Source organism: Adelges cooleyi, unplaced genomic scaffold, assembly GCF_023614345.1.
Source record: "Adelges cooleyi isolate 19-005CV unplaced genomic scaffold, UGA_ACOO_1.1 ACOO_flye_CR_arks_rails_tigmint_CR_PRNA_247, whole genome shotgun sequence".
NCBI classification, from domain to species: domain Eukaryota; kingdom Metazoa; phylum Arthropoda; class Insecta; order Hemiptera; family Adelgidae; genus Adelges; species Adelges cooleyi.
In genome coordinates this window covers 10,924,497-10,947,175 of record NW_026095912.1, presented here as the reverse complement: position 1 = coordinate 10,947,175, position 22,679 = coordinate 10,924,497, and the positions used below count along the sequence as shown (strand labels likewise).

General features: G+C 29.9%; 3 protein-coding genes across 5 annotated transcripts; 1 reads left to right on the top strand and 2 right to left on the bottom strand.

Annotated features, from left to right (window-relative positions):
* Nucleotides 1-465: 465 nt before the first annotated feature.
* On the bottom strand, nt 466-7,106 carry LOC126836699 (probable cleavage and polyadenylation specificity factor subunit 2). Its single transcript, XM_050570308.1, has 14 exons — nt 6,617-7,106; nt 6,365-6,524; nt 6,184-6,289; nt 5,839-6,084; nt 5,540-5,727; nt 5,335-5,457; nt 4,192-4,292; nt 3,926-4,063; nt 2,697-2,870; nt 2,259-2,631; nt 2,022-2,175; nt 1,888-1,940; nt 877-1,017; nt 466-689 (listed from the first exon to the last, which is right to left on the bottom strand). Exons 1-14 carry the CDS (start codon nt 6,763-6,765, stop codon nt 597-599), a joined length of 2,199 nt encoding a protein of 732 aa, XP_050426265.1. The 5' UTR covers nt 6,766-7,106; the 3' UTR covers nt 466-596.
* On the top strand, nt 4,150-10,459 carry LOC126836700 (calcium load-activated calcium channel). 2 transcript variants are annotated; one of them, XM_050570310.1, is made up of 5 exons: nt 4,150-4,268; nt 8,253-8,330; nt 9,259-9,433; nt 9,721-9,865; nt 10,080-10,459. In XM_050570310.1, exons 1-5 carry the CDS (start codon nt 4,226-4,228, stop codon nt 10,170-10,172), a joined length of 534 nt encoding a protein of 177 aa, XP_050426267.1. In that variant the 5' UTR covers nt 4,150-4,225; the 3' UTR covers nt 10,173-10,459. The 2 variants fall into 2 exon arrangements, with proteins under 2 accessions (XP_050426267.1, XP_050426266.1); XM_050570309.1 differs by lacking the exon at nt 4,150-4,268 and adding an exon at nt 7,543-7,822 and having other exon boundaries at nt 10,080-10,455.
* A 1,635-nt stretch (nt 10,460-12,094) lies between these two features.
* Nucleotides 12,095-22,679, bottom strand: LOC126836551 (dihydropyrimidinase). Of its 2 annotated transcripts, XM_050570073.1 has the most exons (13): nt 22,213-22,679; nt 20,095-20,153; nt 18,930-19,024; nt 18,773-18,846; nt 16,384-16,494; nt 16,167-16,294; nt 15,674-15,853; nt 15,483-15,596; nt 15,138-15,388; nt 14,350-14,575; nt 13,828-13,938; nt 12,567-12,924; nt 12,096-12,491 (listed from the first exon to the last, which is right to left on the bottom strand). In XM_050570073.1, the coding sequence occupies exons 2-13, from the start codon at nt 20,143-20,145 to the stop codon at nt 12,415-12,417; spliced, it is 1,776 nt and encodes a 591-aa protein (XP_050426030.1). In that variant the 5' UTR covers nt 20,146-20,153; nt 22,213-22,679; the 3' UTR covers nt 12,096-12,414. The 2 variants fall into 2 exon arrangements, with proteins under 2 accessions (XP_050426031.1, XP_050426030.1); XM_050570074.1 differs by lacking the exons at nt 18,930-19,024; nt 20,095-20,153; nt 22,213-22,679 and adding an exon at nt 16,890-17,095 and having other exon boundaries at nt 12,095-12,491.

Genomic DNA, 22,679 nt, shown 5'->3' with positions numbered 1-22,679 from the left:
AAGTAGTAAGTTATCGCAGACGTCCGGGGGCCGGTTTCACGACACCAGTGTGGCCGCGCTGTAGAAATGAAATTACCGTAACGGCCGATACCGATACCCGATACCGTATATGTATGCTTATACTTAAGTCTTTCTCTTTCTTCTTCGTCTACTATTGTCTAATAGGCATTAGGCATCGCCTTGTCGTTGCAGGAGAACTGCCGTCCTAAGAAATTGGGTATGGTGCGGTGGTTTCCCGTTGCTTTCCGCACTGAGGGCTAATACTAAAAGTCTACAAGTACTTTTAGTCAAGGACAAGAATTTTTTTTATAAAAAGCAACAAAGTAATCGCTCTATTTTCGGTCCCTAACCCGTACATTTACAAAAGTTAGCTGCCAAAGAGATATTACAAGTTACAATGTTCAATACAAAACATATACATCATATTGTAATGATATCCAATATATAAATATGCAATTGGAAAATAAAAGTAAGAGTGGGTTTATTAATTGAATTATATATAAATGTAGTCCATGACATAGAGTATACAAACATGTACATAAATACACCAACATTAAGTAGAAATAGTTGGTGTAGGTGTTTATTTTTGAAAATTGTCAAATTACTATAAACTGATCGTACAAAAGACGGCGTATCGTGTAATAATCTTGACTTATTAATCCTTCTATAAGTATTTTCCCCGATGAATTCTATTAAACAAAACAAAAAACAAAATTTTATTTTTTTTTTTTTTTCATTATACTTTAATCAAAAAGTTTTAAACAAGCGGTTTTTTTTAATATAAGTATTTTTTCAGCCAATGGCATGTAATATAAATTTTTATACTCTAAACATTTTGAAAAACCATTCAAAAAATAAAACAAAATCCACACTTACTCTACGAACACACACAGTGCGATTACAACACCATAGAACTCCTCCTGATAGTTCACAGCATATATTGTTCTTTGATAATAATTGTTTAAAATGTGACAGTTTCAAACGATTAATGAATAATTTCTCATGAGAACAAACTTCCTAGAAAATAATTTCAATACAAGCATAAATTTTAACAACAGCAATAATCTAGATGTGTTTCTTCCTTCTCCGTCATTTATAAACTAAAAATAATATGTACCCGCATATTATTATTTTTCTATTTTACTTCATCTAAGCATTAGACTCAATAATATATATATATATATATATATATTTATATATACTTTTTTTAATAATACATTATAATAAATAATAATAACAGTATAATACTTAAATAACACGACAACACAAAAACAAAAATTGGGTTTCCGACGGACCCGACTAGCCGCTGAATCCGAATCTGAGGTGGAAATTTAAAAATTAAATAGCTTCCATTTTCAACGTTACATCAAAAACATACTTTAATTGTACAATTTCTTTGTAAAAAAAAAAAAACGCGAGCTAGAATAGCAGTCATAGTTGTAAATAAAAATCTAGCAGACTGAAATGTACAAGAATTCACTAGTTTGATATCTCGCTGTGCAAAGTACAAGCCCGATGGCTTCATCTTGAAAAAGGGGTTGCTTTAGCAGACCAGGCTAGTGAATTCCTATGTATTTCGAGTCGCTGACTCCGATTGTGTAGTCAAAAATTAGAGATTTGCCCCTTTAGTTACAACATTGCTTAAAAAAAAACCTACATTTTTTGTACATTTTCGCCATGATAAGAAACGTGAGCTAAATTTGCAATTCTGTCTGTACATACAAATCCATTACAGCAAAATGTATGAAAATCTACTAGTTTGACCACTAGAGTAGTCCACTTAAGTTTGATCACTTTTGAGCACACAAAAAACTTAAGTTATTGAAAATGTTGAGATAAAACAACATTCTTACGACCATTTTATTATATAAACTAATCGATACGTACTGACTTTGGTAAAGGTTCTAGTGAATACAGCTGTTGTTCTTCCACGTTTAACACTAAAAGTAAATCACGAGTCTTGGTGTTATTAAAAAAAAAAACATTATTCTTATGTATTGAGAAATAAAAACAAATATTACATTTATCATGCTGGGGGGTATTCCCATCAATTTCCATATCACTTTCACCAGTCACATTGTCTTTTAGTTTTAATTTCGCGTCAATATACGCTAACTCTTCATTTTTACCTTTTCGAAAACTTATCGTTGAAAGTAGCTTATTGGTTAAACGTACCTGAAAAGTTATAAGTCAACTTTTTAAAAGACCGTAAGACAGTTTTGAGTATTTTACGAGTTATTTTATTCATGAGCCTTTACTTGGTAAATATGGGTCTCTGCTGTAACGTTTAAAAACTGGCCCACCTCAGGTGCAAATACTCTACTGTCGGACAAAACTTTTGTAAAGTCCAAAACAGTGTTTGTGTTTGTTTCCGAACCCCTCACTAACAATAAACGCCTTGGCCTCAATGAAAGTACAGTTTGTTTTAACGATTCCCCATCAGAACGTCCTTCAAAATCGATTTGTGTAATTTTCGCAGCAACGTGTATCACACATTCGTACTCCACACATTTGGAAGGAAGGTCATTCGGATCGACTTCTTCCTGTACATCGACTGCCTTGTTATTGTGTGCATATGCAGCATTCACGTCACTCACATAGCCGTTATCGAAATTGATATAATCTTCTTGTCTAAAACAAAATTGTAAATAACGAAGAAATCATATAAATTACAAAACATCAACTTTACAGTATACTTGATTATTTTGCCGTATGCGTCATATTTGAATTTTTCTTCATAATAAGGAAACACTGGTTCCGTGTCTTTTTTTGTTAGCTCTGTCGAGTGTGAACAATCAGTGTCCGCCAACAACTTTTGTTCATCTTGCATCGATACAGTGTCATTGTCAAAACCAGAACAATCTAGAGTACTACAAAAAAAAAAAAAAAAGTGTATACTTAAAATTTTCCTATCGCCGAATGATTCCAAGTAGTGTTTTTCAATAATTAGTATTCAACTTATGTGTTCTTTTAAATACAAAATATGATCATGTTGTTAGTGATGGCCCCTGGGAAAAATGCACTTTGTTTTGTTTAGGAAACAACAAATTAATAGAATTATTAAAAAAAAATAGTAAGAAATAGATTAAGTACGATTGCATTAAGTAAGACTATCCCCTAAAATGTTTGAAAAAAATAATTGGTCATCGACAAAATACTTTTTGATAAATAACTACCTAATTGGAGAAAAAAGCTAAATAAACAATATCTAATATCAAAAATTACTTAACTTATTTTTGCAGAGTGGCATACAAATTTAGAGATTTCAACATTTGTGTAACTTTTTTTGGTAAAAAAATAATGGCAGTGACGTATTTACATGCAGTGAATGTTCTTATGGGGTGATATTGTACAAAAAATATTGTCCCTAAGACCCTCTTGTGTAAATTTTGCCCTTTATGGTCAGGTTAAAAATATCGGAACTGTAGAAACTATTTGTCAAATAATTCTATAGTTTGTTGATTTTTTGTTTCAACTAGACAAAATGTAGTTTAAAGTCAATTTTTAAAATATTGCTTTTTATCAAAGTAATATTTTTATGATTACAACATTTATATCAAATGAATACATATTTAATAGGTAATTTTATATATAAAAAAAAAAAAAAAAACCTAGGACTATATCACCCTGTAGTGTGCTGAGCTTATTACAACCCTCAGTAAATAAGTCACTAGATAATGGAGATAAATTATAACTTTTGTTTTTATTATATTAACAAATAACGCCGTTTTATTCATAAAATGTGAATATTATGAAATTGTGAACATAAAAATTCGTTTAAAATCGGTTCGGTAGACAATTTAGAAAGTGACTTTTCGTCTCGGTCTTTATTTGTATAAAATTTGGCCTTTTCCTTGGTCCCCTCAACGCGCGCCATTGATTATAATAAGGCAGCACCCAATTCAACAACTTCATAAGCACTTACTTTTTATTAGAGTCAATCTTGTTATTATATTCTTCCAATTCTACTCCTTCTAATGGTACACGTTTCTTAATTGTCAATTTAACATTTCTATTGCCTCCGTGGTCAATTAAGTCCCGAGTCAGTGTACCGGGAGCAGTTCTAAATAATAGTCAGACATTATCAGACAAATAATGCACGACACACAGTTGTAATAATTATTACTATTTTAAATAGGTTTTGTTTTAAATTTATTAATTTTATTTACTACTATTTGTTGTTGTTGTTACCTATGAGTGAGAATAATGGTATTTTTTGGATTGGATGCCCACATCAGAAAGACTTCACGCGAAAATCCGCTTTCCAGGTTAGCATTACTAGCTAGTACAAGCTATAAATTAAAAAAAAATATTTTATAATAGGTTTTTTTTTTGTCAAGATATTAGTATTTTACTAATACCAGGTGATTGTCTAATAATTATAACCCAGCGATTTTATTTTACAGTTCTATCTTTTTTTATTTTACACTTTTTGTCATCTAAATTGTACAACATTTTATATAAAAATATCACTTTATATTAGAATGTTTACAAAAATTAAAAAATTATTGTAATAATTGTAAGATAAATTAGTTGGGCAATAATAATTAGTCAATCACTTTGTATACGACATAAAAATCACATAATATTTAAATATATACTTTAAATAAGTATTTAAAAAAAATATATATACAATAAAAAAACTCTAAGAAAGGATAAATTGGATTACAAGAAAACGGTAGGATTTTGAGTTCACTGTTGTGATACTAATACAAAATTAATACATTTTATTTGAAATAGAATTATCGAGATCTAAGGACAAAATTCATAAGATATAATCTCATCAAAGCCAATTTAGGCAAGTTTTATTTAAATAACAAATGATAACTATTGAATATAAATTATTTAAAATACGCTTTTATTAAATGTTATAAATATTTTATTTTTTTAAATAATTTATTATTAAGAAATATTTGTGTTTTATTTTTATAGATACATACATATTATGCACATTATACTTTATACCTCCCTAGTGTTTTTTTTTTTTTTTTAAACAGTTTCCAAATTAATTGAGGCGCTACTCAAATATATTGGTCCTGCCTTTTTTAAAAAAATATTTTCTCTAATGACAAAACAACAAATGGTTTTAAAAATATTTAGGTAAAAAATATTTATATTGGAACTTTTATTTAAAAAGTTAAAAATGTAAATAGTTTGTAATTAAAAAAAAAATATATATATATATATATATTTTTTTTAAATATATTATTTAATTTAGTTTGACTAAAAGTTTTGACAAATGCCAAACGGAAAGTCATCGAGGGATAAGTGGAAAGAACACTGTTATATTACAATTTTGGGTAATTAAAAATAACATATGAATTGTTTGTATACTTTTGGTTCTGGAACATTATTCAAATCATTCATGTTGTGACATAGCTTAACGTGTTTTAAGGAAAAAGGATTACTTCTTGCACCTTCGAAACTTTTCATTAATTTATCGCTTATCCATTCAATCTAAAAAGTAAACACAACACCAATCTGTGAGTGTGTAAATTTACATGACGATGACGATAACAATCTTAATAATTGAACATACTTGTGATTTTGCAAATTCTACAGTGTTATAACTAACGTTAGTCAAGAATATCAACGAATAAAGAAAAAGACCAGAGTTTCTATTGCGCCACAATTGGTCTAACATATGCACTAATTCTAAAACACGTCCAGCAGTGTCTGTTGGTATTAAAACGTTACCCTTGTTACGAAGAGTAGTGAAAATATTTGCTAAATGACAAAACAATTGATGATGTAGTAACAACATGCAGCAGTTAATCAAAATAAACAACACCCAAATGGGTGTGATTTTTAAAATGTCGTTACCAACGTGAAACGTACTTATTAGGGTTTCGTCTCTAGTTCTGCGCCTTGCTTGCAGGTAAGCGGCATTGGAACAATCTAAAATCAATAAAGACGGTCGTGTAAGTTTTTCCAAAGCGCTACCGTTCAAATGTCTCTCTTTTTTTTGATTAAAATCCACTGCGTAGACAATATCTTCTTCGCCCGCTTTTGATATTTTCCATATAGCTCCACCGACCGTATGACCTGCTGGTAAAGCCACTACACTTATACCGATCCCTTTACCTAAAACAATAAAGAATATTACATTTGATGTGTAAATAATATAATAACAGCTCGTCGTCGTCGTCGTCGAGTAGGTTAATTTCTTTGAATCGTACACACCTTTCAACGCAATAACTTGATTGAATTTCACTTGAACAACCTTATCGAAAGCAGCGTCGACATCATCCAAATTAAATAAATTAAAATCTTCTACGTTGTACATAGACTACAGACACGGGGTTATTTATTAAAAATATTAAGCATCGTCATCAATATAGAACTATTATTCCGAATAACATACTTGATACAAGTCGTACATGAACATTTGACCCATTTGATAAACGGGGATAGTGGCATACACTGGACAGTTTAGACCGCATTTACCGACCAGGTACGGAAGAGCGCCCAGATGAAATTGATCCGGATGCGATAGCAAGACTGCGTCTATTTGGTCAATGTGTCTGTTGCAAAAAAAAACCATTCATTAGTGTAAGCTGACATTGTATGTAAACTAACTGTTACAATAAATGTATTCGGGACGACAGTACTAAACCTTTTTAAATTATCAATTACACCCATACTGAAGTGTTCGTCCCATCCACAATCCAAAAGGAATTTATATTCGTCTATCTGCAATAGGTAACAAGGTGGAGATTCGTCCATAGCACCCGATAACGAGTGAAAATGTATTATGGACGTCATAATATCGAGGTAAGAAGATATTGGACTCGGAGACTTATTTAATGGATAATAGTTTTTTTTAATTTTTTTATAACATGGGGGCGCATACGGCTACGACTACTAGTAATATACACATTGATATGTTAGCTGGAGTAATAATTGTAGAAGCATCGTTTAAAGAGTGTATTGGCCAACGTATTGGCGTACATTTTAACGTTTGTCGTTGTAACTAACAAATGAAGTCAGAACTATAGACGTGTATACATAAATTTCAATAGCAATAAACTGATACTCGATAATTATAATAAATATTATGAATTGTATTATCATAATTTTTATTTGGCGAGCTGTTCACACACAGAGCAGCTCTCGAGTGGTCACCGGTTGCCAAGTGTCAACAACCGTACGCGTACCAAGTATGGTCTACGGTAAGGTCAATGGGATGATTCCACGTATCCACGGCCTATCAAAACTTCAGGCCGGCTCGCCCGACGCCATATCAATTACAGTCGAATCACAGAATAGATAAATGGTCTATCAATGTAAAAAAAAAAAAAATATAAAGTTTGAACAAAAATAGTGATCTATTCGCGTACGACTTATTTGTCGATCGATCAGAGCGTATATTCGAGGATTGACCGCGACTCTCTGATAATATTTTTTGAAGCCCTTAACTAAATTTCCCTCTAAACAATACCACGCGCGTTTCAAGTTGAATACCTATTATCTTAAATCGTCATTCCACGTAGTCGTTTAATGATAACAAAATACCTCCAACGTGATAACTGATAACAATAATTTGTGTTAATCGTTGATATGAAATAATATTGTTACTTCATTTGATATTCCATTTGAAAATTCTGGTCGCGGACCATTTGGCCGGGTGTCGACCGACTCGTGAAAAGCCAAAAATCAAATGTACTTACCTAACACCACTTAAGGTGTCTGACAAATTAGGAGTTTAAGTTTAATAGTATTTATAGTAATATTCAATCGTAATTATTGTTCCTAGTCAAAATGTGGGCCGATACCATTGTTATTGTGTTCATTTCTGTTTGTACAGCACTTTTCGGAGAAGGTAAACAATAAAATATTCGTTTTGAGTGTTAACAGCTAATACATATTAGGTTTGGTATCCGTTGACCGTTTTATTTAATCATGTCCAAATCACCATGTTTCGCTTTGTGTGTGTGAACATGGCTTTAGAGACACTACAATTTGCATGCTTCTCCCCAAAATTATTATTTCTGTTTTGCAACTATCGGCATACAACAAAGTGTTCACAAATATTTAAATTTCTCTTATAACCTGTTTTACCCCTCTATTTAACCTTATTGCATTTACGTTTTTTTATAACTATAATACTACTTTTGTTATACTATTTATATATATATATATATATATATGTGTGTGTTCTATAATTTATGTATTATCTGTTATTACATTTAGTATAACAAAAAACTTCAAAACAATATGCAGCTATCTTTAACCAGTTTTTTTTTTTTTAGGATTAACATGGTTATTAGTCTACAGAACAGAAAAGTACCAAAAACTTAAAACAGAAATCGAGAAATCTAGTAAAAAATGTATGTATCTCACAAAAAATATAATTAGAATGTTGTGTTTATTTTATTACTACACCACTACTAGTGATGGTGTATTTTTGTTTTTGTTAGTTTAAAATACAACTTCTTTGTCGAAACATAAATTATAGATAGTAAAGAATGTAAAATCGAAATTATTATTCTATTTGAAATTGCTTCACAAAATCACAGCAGCTAGTTTGAATTTTATGTGTACTTATGTTGATGTAGGGTTGTGTAAAAAAAAAAACAATGTTTCAAAGATTAATAACTTTATGTATATACGTTGGTTAATAAAACGGGCGATATTAAATGTAAATACGGGCTTTTTTCTTATGCATAAACTGGGTTAAAATCAATAATGGTTTATACGCAGCCATCCTACGCTGGATGAAGGTATTTCGAATTAGGTTTTGATAATATTGTGGATATGACATATATGTAATGATATGCTTACTAAGTGGAATTTTCGAAAAGTACTATGCCAATTATCTTCGCGGGAGTGTACACAACAACTTCATAAAAATTCATAGCAATCGAATGAATGGTGTACTAATACACAAGGACACACACACGCACACATACACATTCATTTATATATATATATATATATATATATATATATAGATAGATAGATATTACAATATCTGATGATAAGATTGACCAAGAAGTGTTGATGTGTGATTGATAGAGTTTTGTGGAGTAGATAGTAACACAAAATTTGTTCTTTATAGACTTTTATAGTATTCCTTTCGAAACAAATAACTTAAAAAAAAAAAAACAAATATGATATTACTTGCTTCGGCACGTGGAGAAAACAGTCAATCGAGAACAAATTCTGGATCTCTCGGCAATATATTAATAAAGCGGCGATACCATTGGTACAAAAATAAGAACAAATATTAAAATAATTTTTTTTTTGTCATTTCAGTAGAAAAACGTAAAGAGGCACACGGAGACTCGGTTGACAAACAACAAAAGAAAAAAATCGAGCGTGTTGAAGAGAAACTAAAAATTAACAATCGTGACTTATCAATGGTTAAAATGAAATCAATGTTTGCAATTGGATTTGCATTCACCGCATTATTAAGCATGTTTAACAGCATGTAAGTCGATAAAATAAAAATTATACGTAAATATTTGTATTTAATTTAAAAATAATTGTAATATTGTTTTTTTTGTATACTTGAAATTATGTCATTATTTATTATTTTTTCTAAATAGATCAAAAAAAATGTTACCAATATGAATTAGTGGGTGGTATAATTGATTTCGTTTTGTTCTATTGTTTATTTTTGATACCTAACTTTATCACTGTCCATTGAATAGAATACACAATATACATTAGAGACAAACAATAGTAATAACATAATTATGATTTTTAATTTTACAGATTTGATGGTCGTGTAGTTGCGAGATTACCGTTTACACCTATTCACTGGGTTCAAGGGTTATCGCATAGAAATTTGCCGGGCGATAATTTTACAGAATGTTCATTTATATTTTTGTATGTATTGTGTACAATGTCTATACGTCAGGTAAATGATGTTTTCAAATATTTATAATATCTACATTAAAATTGGGATTGGTCAACTGCGCCCCAATGACTTTTTCAAGTGTGCTTTAGATTTTAAAAAAAAATATACAATTAATCTAAGTAATTTTAATTTCTACGGCGCGCAGTTGACCACAACCCGCATTAAAAATCTATAAACAAATTATATTTTACTTTACATATTTTGTTCAATACAGAATATTCAAAAAATTCTTGGATTTGCACCTTCTAGAATGGCCAGTAAACAAAGTGGTGGCTTATTTGGACCGCAGCCACAGCAATTCAAGTAAAATTTTAGAAATAATACAATTTTTTTTTAAATCTAATTTTGGTATAAATTAGTACAAAATATGGTATACTCATTAAAATCAGAAGCTTCAATTGTGTAGGTAGCTGTAAAATTGTATGAATGATTTTTTTTTTTTTAATATTTCTATAATATTTGTTATTTAGGTGTATTGGAATGTTAAAGAAATTGATCTTAACTTTGTTCTTAATTAAATTGTACAATTATAAATGTACAAATAATAATTATTTATTTTCATTGATTATTAGCAACAACAATTATGTAATATATTTAATTATAATAAGTATTAAAATTAATCATGTCTATTTTTTTGTTTAGTACAATAGTCCCAAATATTATAATATTATATAAAGACAAAAATATATATATATATATATATATTTATGTCTATATTTATATTTAGTGTCCCATAAAGTTTTACCGAGCTACAAATGAGACATTTAGGACGATCCTAAATAGATTCAAAATCCTACGAGTGCAATAATAATTATATGTTATTAATTTTTTTTTAATTATAAAATTATTTAAAATAGAACTTGTATCTCATTGAAAATGGTCTTATGAAAAAAATGTTTACAAATTTGACATTGTGACCAAAATCTTGTTTAATTATTGATATGTTACACTATTATTTTTTGGTATTCGGCCACACATGCGTCCACAGAATAAAAAAAAAAATTTAGGATAAAATTTAGAATTAAGCCGGAATGTGACTTAATCCAACTTATAGCATGTGACATATTATTGTTTTGAGGTAGAATTTTATTCTCAATGCAGTAGTGTGCTTAGATTGAATATTGAATTTATTTTTAATATTTTAGAAATTGGTACCAATTTTTTTTGTTAAAAATGTATTTTTTGTGAACAAGTGTTTGTCACTAGTTTTCACCTTCTAACAAGAATAATTTTGTTTTATATTTTCGAGTCATCAATTAACATTAATCATGTCAAATTTGTAATCAAAGACAAATTAAAAATGATACCTCTTTAAAAAACATTTGTTTAGTATCAAATTTTGCGAGTACAATTAAAAGAACTTTTTTAAAGGCAGCCGTATGAGCTTCTTAAAATGTATTTGAAGCTAGATAGATAGCTTTATGGAACACTCTATATAATGGTCTTCATAAAATTCTACTTGTGATCCCCAACACAATAATGATCTTAGTTTAAATGTTTTTAACAAATGTGTAATTGTTCATCCAGAAAGGGTAATTTAGAGTAAACAAATCGATAGTGATAATATAGTAATATATCATACAGTGTTTGAAGAATAACAATTATTTAGACGTAAAATAATAACTGATTAATTCCTGGTGAAAAATCGTGTCCAGACTCCACTTTGTAGCTCCAGCCGATGCGAACTTGGCCATTATCTAGCTCTAGACGATGCAAACCTAACCATTATCTAGCTCTAGACGATGCAAACCTAACCATTATCTAGCTCTAGACAATACAAACCTAACCATTATCTTACTTACTGTACTCTGTTCACCAAGAGTATTAGGACTGCACGGAAACCAAAACGAGTTACTTCTGTCAGCGCAAACGCATTCGATAGTAATGCGTTTTTCATTTGTGCGCACTTGTTTTCTCCCGGTAATGGGTTATTTATGGGGGTACAGACTATCTTGTCTATACCCCCATTACCGATAACTTATGTGATATATGACAAATAAAACTCCGTCAAATGTAATTTATAAATCTTCAAAATGTATTTTATAAATTTTATTTATAAATATGAACAACACACACAGTACAATTTTAAAAAATGCGTATGCCATATAGAAGCATAATAGTAAATCATCTTAATATATATATTATATAATGTGTAAATATTTTAGTATACTTTGGAAAAATTGTATTCAATCGTAATTAAATCTAATATAATATAATAAATAAGTGTACCGAGTGATTGTATTAAACTTAATAAATAAATTAGCTACCAAGCAGTCTATGTATATATATTATATATAAATATAAATTTTAAGATTTCGTAAAACGTCTTGATGTGTAAAATTAACTAGCTTATAAAACAAATAATGAATTTGACGGTAATAATTTTGTTACCAAGCAAAATGAAATCGAAAGTAATACAAATTGTCTATCAATTGTTGTTTTAAGTAAGTAAATATAGATAAAAATAGGTACAATGATGAATCACTCTTTGGGACTAGGTTCAAAAAATAGAAATAAATAATACACACTACTGTTGTTTACAATACATATTACCAAAAACCATTTGACTGTCCACCGGGTGGATTCCTGACACGAATACTTGATTTCTTGACGTCATTGTTGTCGGCTGTAAAATTTCATTCGTCGTACATATTTTGTCGAAAATTAGATTACAACATAAATAAGCTGCTGCAATACTTACAGCTGAGCGAAAACGAAGAACTTTGAAGATCGCGTTGTCCTTCCATGCGCATAGCTCTGCCGGTGTGAATCGTTGAAGCTTTTGAACAGTTTGATATCTCGCTAGTGACGCTCGAGGCTGGAGATATTTTTAAACCGGCCGGTTTGAAATTTTCAAAATATTCATGCCTTCCGTTGGATTTTTTCCCAGTATCGACTTCCTCTTCCAAAGCTTTTGACTCATTTGCATAAACAAAATCTGCATGTGTCGGCATGGAAACGTATTTGCCATGTCCCTGAACAACTTTCAGATGTCCCTCATCCAGACAAACTCGTCCGCCCACCAACACATATTCTGGAACACCGTGGCACTCTATTCCCTGGAAGATAAAATTAGAACACTTATGTTTATAGTTGCAAAAAACGTTACCCTCCACCCCGATCCAAAAACAAAAACCGATTCAGCTCAGCCTGAAAATGATAAAAATCTAAAGTGACCAAACTTGATATACAAAATCATATTTCTCACCCCTGTCCAACACGGCCCAATTAAAAAAAAAAAAATTTAAAAAGACCAACCTTACCTCGATGTAAAATCTAAAAATGGTTCATATTTTGATGTGATTCAAAACAAAAACATCAGCCCAATTAACAATTACGAGCCCATAGAGGCTTATATAATATATATATATGCCTCTATGGGCTCGTACACGTGGTATTAACACTGCGACTTTTAGTATTATTTAAATACAGAAGTTCAATGGCGATTTAAACACTAGATTTTTTAAGACGCAACTGCTTGGAGGTTAAATAAGTATTTTTCTATGTGTGTACGCTGTGTATGGTGTCGATGTTGCGATAAATGTGGCGACGACGGTTAGCAAGTAAGCTTTAGGCGGAGAGAAATATTTTTACACGTAATCGACTGCATGTTTATATGCCTTGCCTCAACAACCTTTCATAATTTACCTGAGCATGTACAATTTGCATTTCAAATTTCGATCAAATATTTCCCATATACATTGGTCTAACTAAAATCCTACTCGATATATTATTTGTTGGACGAGACCTAGCTTAACCCTAAAATCGACACGACTCAATATGTAGTGTTACACCTGTGTAAAAACTTGTCAATGAACAAGTCATTGTATTACTAATAGTGACTTTTAATGTTTACAAACAAGTGCATAAACGTAACACATAACTGTTGTAGTGTACACATAATTGTTACGCATAATGGTTAAGGAAAACTTCTTTAAACAGTGTTAAAATTACTGATTTACCTCGAATATATTGTAATCGACAGCCTGATGATGAGTTTTTGACGATATTGTACGTTTAGCCCTCGGATTCCACACAACAATATCAGCATCAGATCCTACATCTATGTAACCCTGAAAAAAAAAATTGCGTTCGTGGGATTATAAAACCAATGTAATACGATATATATTAGGCTAGGGGCATTAACGAGTTGGAAAGTTAAAAGTTACTTATGATAATTTACAACAAAGAGGTCATTTGTAAGATTTTAAACTTAAAGATGATATTTGTAAGAAAAACTGAATAATAATTTAAACTTTTTTCAGACAACTTTTAACTTTGTTATTTTTAAAAAGTAACTTTGAACTTAAATAAGTTAAATTTTCTTCAATATTAACTTAAACAGCTAGTTTAAACAAAATAATTTTGCCTACCAATGAGTATAGATTATAAAGGTACCTACATTATAAATAGACTTTTATAACACAACAAATATGTATAATTCAATAATTGATAATAATAATAATTATTATTATTCATCTTACTTTTCTTGGAAAAATATTAAAGATCTTTGCGGCATTGGTGCTGGTAATCGCAACAAATCTGCACGGATCAAGTATCCCAGACTCGACGCCTTTTTCCCAAATTACCGACATACGATCTTCGACGCCATTAACTCCGTTTGGTATTTTACTGAAGTCTCCTTTGCCCATGGCTTTCTGATCAGAACTAAAAGTAGCATTGTCACTTCCGGTAGTTTGCAAATTATCTCTGAAACATTTTAAAAATATATGTTACCTTGGTTGGTTGTACACACAAAATTACTAAACAATATTATTGAACAACAGTCCAGAAACATAAAATGTTGCGCGTGTGCGTCATTACACTCGGCTGAAATGATACTAATTACGCTAAATTAGTTGAATAATCTGGAATAACAAGAGAGAGAATGTTGTTCTATTGGAGATTAGCGGGAGGAAACTAACCATATAGAAAAGTTTTATAAAATATTAAAATTTATTTCAATAATAAATTACTTATTATAGACAATAACTGACATTATTCAAAGGTTTTTATAGTATAAAATAAAAACTATTATAATGTTAACATTGTTATTACTCTTGTCATAATAGTTCTATAAACAGAAGTTATTGTACAAAATGTATGAATAATATAGTAATTTGTAATCTGATAAGAGGAAACCGATAACTGAAACAGAAAATCACATACCCCAAATGGCAAGTAGCGGGCCACACGCATAATCGTTTAACATTTTTTTGCTTTGGAGTCGCACTTCCTTCAATAAAAAAAACCGTTTGTGCTCTTTACTTACTTTGCTAACATTTCCAATAGAAAGGATGGTGTATTCGGATCTTCTCTTAAAGGTGGACTCAATACATGAGCAGCCGCATCGTGCCAACACTTCATTTTAGTTGAATCCCAATGTGTTCCCACGGCTGCAGCCAATGTCTCGCCATATATGTTTGTTTTTCCACTGCGTTGCAGTTGGTTTTTACGATGTTTAGTTAGAACTTCAGAGGCCGATTTACTCATAACGTGCACAACGTAAAGTGGTGTTCCCACCTTGTGAAGAATAAAAAAAAATTGTATTAGTTAAATATTTTTGTAAAAAGGACACATATTATATTATATAGTAATACTACAAAAAAAATAGTACTTGATTTGCTAATGTGCACGCTCTATTGACAGCCTCTGCTTCAACGTCTTCGGGGCGTGACAACCCATGACCGTCAGGACCGTTGATACCGGATTTCAATAATCTCTTTGTATTCTTAAAACCAACACGGACATTTTATTTCAAACAGTAATAGGATAACTCAATAGTTCATGATCTAGTTAGATATCTACCTCGTGTATAATGTTTCCGTTTTCTGCATGAACCATCGGCAGAGCACCAAGTTCTTTACATGCTTCAAAAGTATTATACAGTTCAGAATCATCCAACATAAATGCTCCTTTGTAAGCCATAAACATCTTGAACGAATTCACACCGTGTCGCGTACTAAGCTCTTCCATTTCTTTTCTTACCTAGATTTAGATGAAACGAGATAAAAATATAAAAATTTGTAATTAAATACACCAGAAGTTATTCAAAATAACAAAAATTTTATTCTTAATTATTAAAATAATTTTTATCCAATGACAAAAATTATTCTTAATAATTAAAATAATTTTTATCAATGACAAAAATTATTCTTAATATTAAAATAATTTTTATCAATGACAAAAATTATTCTTAATTATTAAAATAATTTTTATCCAATGAGTTTCAGTGTAAAACACAACTATTATCACATGATGGCTAATGTTAATGGTATTCCTTATGTAAAACAAAACCTACCTGATCTGACCATGATGATATACAGACGTGCAAACCATAATCACAACATACTTTATTGGTTGCTCGGGTTCGATATTTTTGATATGTATCCATCAACGATTCTCCTTTACTCGACAGAGCAAAATCAACTACAAGTATTTTTTTTAAAATTATTTTTAATACATCCAAATTCGAAATCATAAAAAAAAAAATCAATATTTTTAACATGTATGCATACTTATCATAGTAGTTCCCCCGGCTATGGCGGCTTTGGTTCCCTGATAGAAATCATCGACAGATACTGCTCCCATAAATTCCATCTCCAAATGTGTGTGCGGATCGATACCACCTAAAATTCAACAAGTTGTTACAACAAGATTTAATTAAATACCTAATAATAATAATCATAAATCATTTATGCATCTTATTTTTAAATTACATATCGTATACAGTCATCTTAAATTTGCAATTTCTATTTTAGTTTACTATTTTTCGATTTTTCTAGTAACAAATTAATCCTTACTGGTAACTTTAATATCATGACATAAAAATAAAATATATAATACACATTTTAGAAGTTATGCTGTATTTTTAAAAGTTTACCTTTTTTGTTTTTTTATTAAAAAAATAACAATTTAAAACTATCATGATAGTTATGCACCACCATAATGAAATTGTATTTCAAGTAGTTTTAAAGTAATTCAAGTAGTATACTATATTTAATTATAAACATATTAACCATACATTTCAATACTGTAGTAGCGTTTAACACGATTTTGAATTGGTTTACTAACTCGATACGCCTGGATATCGCCTATACCAATAAAAACAAAGTAGCTAAGTAGTCACCCATAATCTCGATACCGTACTTAGCCAAGGGAAGGAGTTGTGCTGCATGTTGCATTCGTCACATCGCGTTGATATCAAAATATATTACTCAATAATCATTGCTGTAATAAGATAATTATATTCTGTCATTGAAATATATAAAATATTGAAATTGAAGCTAAAAGCAAACTTAATGTCCTCTCAATTGAAAGCCCTTAAAACGTGCAAAGCAAGTCAAATAATCCTGCCAAAACAAATGGAAATTAATCATATTTATGTCAGTAGATAATAGATGCACATCAATTGAATGCCCAATTATGTTGAATAATTAGCTTTTATGCAGCTATATTATTATTGAAATACATCAAAATCGGTTATTTCTCACGTAGTTTCTTCAATACCTTTACCGCCTGAAGAAAAATTAGCAGCTATTTTAAAAGTTTCTTATATTTATCTGAAGATTATATATTTAATCAATTTCATAATAGACTATTAGGTTATACGAAATATAACGACACAAGCTTTCTTTTACATAGTACTGGTCAGACAAGTAATTAAGCGTTAATTTCTGTGGGGACTGTTATAGTATAGTACATATATATATATATAAAGTGTACACCATAAAACAATAGTTTCATACTTATTATTTATTTTGTATCAAATAAATAATTTTTATGGAATATAATATTGCCAGTATAATTGATCAGAGAAGATTGACATTTTTTTGGCGGGTCGAGTGGTTAAACTTAGCTTGAATAGAATATACATTCTTGTTAAAATAAAAAACACAGCAGTCTAAACTAACACAAAATAAATCAGAACAGATAAAGTTATCAAAGTTGGATCTCTCTTACGTCCCTTATTCCCACCCAAGATCGGGCTTGACGGTTTAGATCTGGAATTTTTGGCTTAAGCTGACTGCCGACTTTAAGCTACCAAACAAGTTGGCCCTAGAGAGAGGCGCAGGTGGGCATATTGCTTTCCCCAGACAGTTGCCCGTCCAGATGAACAAACCGCCAGAGGCCGAGATTCGAACGTGCCGTGCGTTTCGATACACTGCCACCTTATCTCACTCTGCCACGCGCCTGCGCAAGTAGCCAAAGTTGGATCAAAGCAATAATTATTGAATCTGAAGGTGATTTTATCACAATCAACTAGCAATGATAAAAGCTCAACGAGTTAATAGCCGATAGCAATTAATTTTCCAAAAACACTTAAATTAAAACACATCAAGTACTGTTAACTGTTATTCGATAAAATTCATTCAATACTCATCAGAAATATTTTAGAAGCAAATTTTTAAACTATCATACTTTTCTTATATTTCAAAAAAATTGTTTTGCTTTTGTTAGAACCCACTTAGAAGTTAGAACTTATTTGATTTTTAACCTAAGAAAGAAAGCCTTGTTTTTTGTACATGTATTCAGCGATGCCCAATTTTTAATAAAGTTTTAGTATATATATTGTATTATTATGTTTCAAATTAAACTAAAAACCATTGCTACAAATACATTCCTTTGTTAAGTGACATAGTAATAGCGAGAGCGTTTTGAGTACATATAATAAAAATAACAAGTTAGCATTTCATTATAATATCTGAATCAATGTCCAATCTATTTGTAGGGCAGTGTGTTTTTATAAATAGTCATTGAAGGGTCATAAAAAACATACTTCTGTTAACAAAAAGAATTTACTGGAGCTCTTACACGCACTAAGTCACTAATAAAGAAAAACAAGTTATTTGTAGCAAGAATATCAAATATAATAATAATAACAAATATTGTGTTAATCATATTTACCTGGCATAACAAGCATTGAACTTGCATCAATTACTCTTGTCCCTCCTGGTATCACAAGATTACGACCAATCATTCTGAATCAAATTAATTACATATTATATTATCAAACTACTTTGACTGCACGGTATTATTTAAAACTTATGAAGTGTGTACATACTTAATGATTCCATCTTCAACAAAAATATCATTATCCATTATCTTGTCATAGTTAACAACCTTTCCGTTTTTTATTAGTACTCGATTTTGGGAGCTCTGAAAAGTTTAAAAAATGTATTATAGAGTAATCGGATCATAGAAGAGATTCTGTATCGATGGTGGTGATGACTGCTAGGTAACATAAGGTTTTTAATAATAGAGGAATTGCTAAATTTTAAAAAGTACTTTTTTGGATTTATATGTCGGGTGGTAACCATACAATGTTCCTAAACAATTGTATTCAATATTTTTGTTTACAATAAACAATAATTATAGCTCTAATTTTTGTTTTTTTTATATTATGTTAAGTTTTAGTTCAATAATTCAAACTAATTGATATTCTATTGATTTACCAAATTATTTACTTTTATTTTAATGTGAAAATCATCATATTATAATGTATTCAGCATGAATAACAGAATAGGGTAGTTTTACAACAACATAACTATTAGACTATATCATATAATAGTTTACTATTTTGCTATTTGCATAGAACCTATCTATGGAAATTTTAATTAGATGCACTAAATAGGTATCATAATAGATTTATTATAATTATTTTTGATAAACATCATAATATGCAATTCATTCATTGGTATTTACAAAACCAAAAATGTGTTAAATGTTTATTCACTTTTCTTTTTTTTAATGAAACACAGTGTTGTTATGATCTCACTAATTTTTTTATTAATGTAGATTACTCGCAGCTAAAGGGTGTGACAGGAAGAGGAAAGTCATGCTACGGTAACTATTCTTTTACACACTCGCATTAGTGTTAATTTATTAAATAAAATATAGCATGGTTCGATGAACAGCTGTGGGAAAAAACCTACAATTGAAAAATACACAGTTTATAATTTAATCCCAGCATTAAACATAAATATAATTAAATACAAATACGTTAATAATAGAAATGTATTGAGAGACTTAAATGGTAGGTTTTCTATTATAATATTAGATAAATTTATTTTTTTCTCATTTTATATTATACAAAGAAAATATACTTTAAATGCACAATCCAATTTTGTAATATTATATATTTAAAAATATTTTAATATTTTAATTTGTTTGCTCACTAGGATTACTTATTATAATTAATTTGTTACAATGAGTTTTTTTTTTTTTACCTGTAAATGTATGGGAACTTTTTTCACTGGATTCGGTGCTGGACTCTCCATGTTTATTTCTACAACAACAATCAATTAAATTTCAATAGTTATAAGTATTTTCTATTTAAACTAACAAGTTTAAAATACTAATAGTAATATAAACCCAATTAGCAGTGAAATCTAGTTGTGTCGGTATTATTTAAATACCAAACAATTATCAAGTGAAAATATTTGTACGACCTATTAAAAAAATGTTTTCAAACTTTTTATGACCCAGCAATACACATGCACGTGATTAATAGCTAAATGTCATGTTCCTATTTACATCACCTCTATTTTTTTTTTATATGAAACATAAAATCAATATTGTCAATGGTAAAATATCTACACACAAGGTCGCATAAATTAAAAAATACATCAAGTGGGTTAGTAGCATGTTGATAGATATTCATAACTATATTACTTTAATACATCATAAAACACTCTACATTTAAAGTACTTGTACATAAAATGACTCATATAAACATTAAAAAATATGTACTCTTACAAAGATAGAAAAAAATTGTTGACTTAATATGTCAGCTGCTATTAAAATACGATATTTGAACATTGTATTATAATGTTAGTTAATATAACACAAACTAATTTTTAATTTGTATAATTAATGTATCAGCTGGTTTGAATTGATACATGAAAGTTTAATTATAGGTAACAATAAATTGATGTTACCTGATATTTAATGCATTTTGTTTCATAGTGTCATAGATACTTGTAATTAGGGATGTATCAATAATAATGTACCATAACATGTAGTTAGGGATATACTTTATAATATTATTGTTGGTGCTCAACCACCCCTTTTCCCTGTTAGCTTTGATTCGGATCTGAAAAGGTATAGTGATGTGTTTTTCTTTTTCTATTTTTGTGCCTGAACTTACAATTTCTTCTAAACCACTGAACCAATTTCTTCACGTAGTAAAACTATAGACCAGAAAAATATAGAAAACTATAGACCAGAACTTCAATGGGAGGACACTTTTTCTTTATTTTCCTTTTTATAGGTGTAATTCTAAACATTAAAGTCTGAAAATTAGACTGAATGTAGTTCTAGAGTGGATCATATCGTTTATGTTATACATAAGATTTTCTCAAAATTATATAGTCAAACCTTATTTTTATTACCTAAGGAGAGCCCCCAAAAAAGGGGAAAATAGTAGAGGTGATAGGTACATATTTACTATTATTTTTTAGAACAATCAAAAATAACAAGTGCACTTTACCGGACACCTTTTTTTTTTGCAATATTCTGTTTGCCATATTATAGTGTTTTTTACATTGATTATGAATTAAACTGACTCCTCTAGATCAGCTAAAGTTACAGCTACTTGAACTTTAGAAAACTGTTACGCGACATGACTGCGGCGCGGAATTTAAATTAATTTTTTTTTTCAATCAATTAGTTTTTTAATGCTAAAAACGCTTAGTTTTGAAGTTACAGCTACTGAATTTGGAGAAATATTGTTACGCAGACGGCTTGGGCGTCTCATACAACAATAATTCTCCAACTTCAAGTAGCTGTAACTTAAAAACTAAGCGTTTCCACAATTTGTTTTCTTTGCACCATGTTTTCAGCATTAAAAAACAAATCTATTGGAAAAAAAAAATCAAAATTCGGGTCTGGGTTGGTAAAGTCGATTAAAGCTCTAAAATTCAAAATTATAAGAAAAACAGACATGCCACTTTAAATGAAGCTTTAAACTGTTTTTAACTAGTTTTCAAACATTTTGCAACAAACAAACTCATAATTTTAGTTTTGAAAAGGGCCGCCAAATTAACTTAAGTAATGTAGAATAATATTTATATCTAAGACTTTTGAGTTACAAGTTCGAAACAAATATATCTTTGCCAATTATTGGCAAATATATAAATTGCCCGAAACCACACTAAAATATTTACACGTGTACAAGCAGTAAACAGTAGGTATTTACTTTAAAGAAGCTCGACTTCAGAACTTTAAACTATTTTTTTTTGACTCTATTGACCTTCAGTGATTTACATTAAGACAAGTTTTTTCACTTGTACCTGTATCGCGGTAACTCGCACTATACAATTCAAATTCAAAACTATACAACTCACCTGTGTTAATGTATTTAAATTATTGCGATTCCAAATTGTAGTAGCGGTGTCTCTCGGTTGACAATTGTTGTACTTGGACCGTAGAACGGTTTTTAAAGACTGCTTAGGACATTAATAATATCATTAGTATGATAGACTCGGTTGACGGCCAGTTACGGACGACGAAAGCTAACGGTGCCGATTCAATGGATACGCGAGGAATATATTATTATTATGAAGTTATTGTACAATTATTATAATAGGTACAATACACGTAAGTATAAATATTATTGTTTATAGAAAATCGCCCAACGGAACGACTGATAAGCACGAGCGGATGCGGTTGCTCTACTACTGATGTTTTCGCCGCAAGATTAAGGATATCATACAGATTTTTTGACAACCGACGTAGATTGTTCGTTGGTAGGAACACGATTTATATACTATAACGCTTTACGCGCGCACACAAGTCACAACACAGGCGTAGC

Excerpts from the sequence above, each read along its gene's own strand:
- LOC126836699 (XM_050570308.1), bottom strand. The coding sequence starts at position 6,765 with ATGACGTCCATAATACATTTTCACTCGTTATCGGGTGCTATGGACGAA. Across the intron at positions 4,293-5,334 it reads ATAATGTTCCAGAACCAAAA|CTTGTACTAGCTAGTAATGC; the intron begins GTATACAAACAA and ends TTTAATTTATAG. Across the intron at positions 2,871-3,925 it reads AAGATTGACTCTAATAAAAA|TACTCTAGATTGTTCTGGTT; the intron begins GTAAGTGCTTAT and ends TTTTTTTTGTAG.
- LOC126836700 (XM_050570309.1), top strand. The coding sequence starts at position 7,762 with ATGTGGGCCGATACCATTGTTATTGTGTTCATTTCTGTTTGTACAGCA. Across the intron at positions 9,434-9,720 it reads TTAAGCATGTTTAACAGCAT|ATTTGATGGTCGTGTAGTTG; the intron begins GTAAGTCGATAA and ends TTAATTTTACAG. Across the intron at positions 9,866-10,079 it reads GTACAATGTCTATACGTCAG|AATATTCAAAAAATTCTTGG; the intron begins GTAAATGATGTT and ends TGTTCAATACAG.
- LOC126836551 (XM_050570073.1), bottom strand. The coding sequence starts at position 20,145 with ATGGAGAGTCCAGCACCGAATCCAGTGAAAAAAGTTCCCATACATTTA. Across the intron at positions 15,854-16,166 it reads TATCATCATGGTCAGATCAG|GTAAGAAAAGAAATGGAAGA; the intron begins GTAGGTTTTGTT and ends ATCTAAATCTAG. Across the intron at positions 12,492-12,566 it reads TTCTTCGTTTTCGCTCAGCT|CCGACAACAATGACGTCAAG; the intron begins GTAAGTATTGCA and ends GAAATTTTACAG.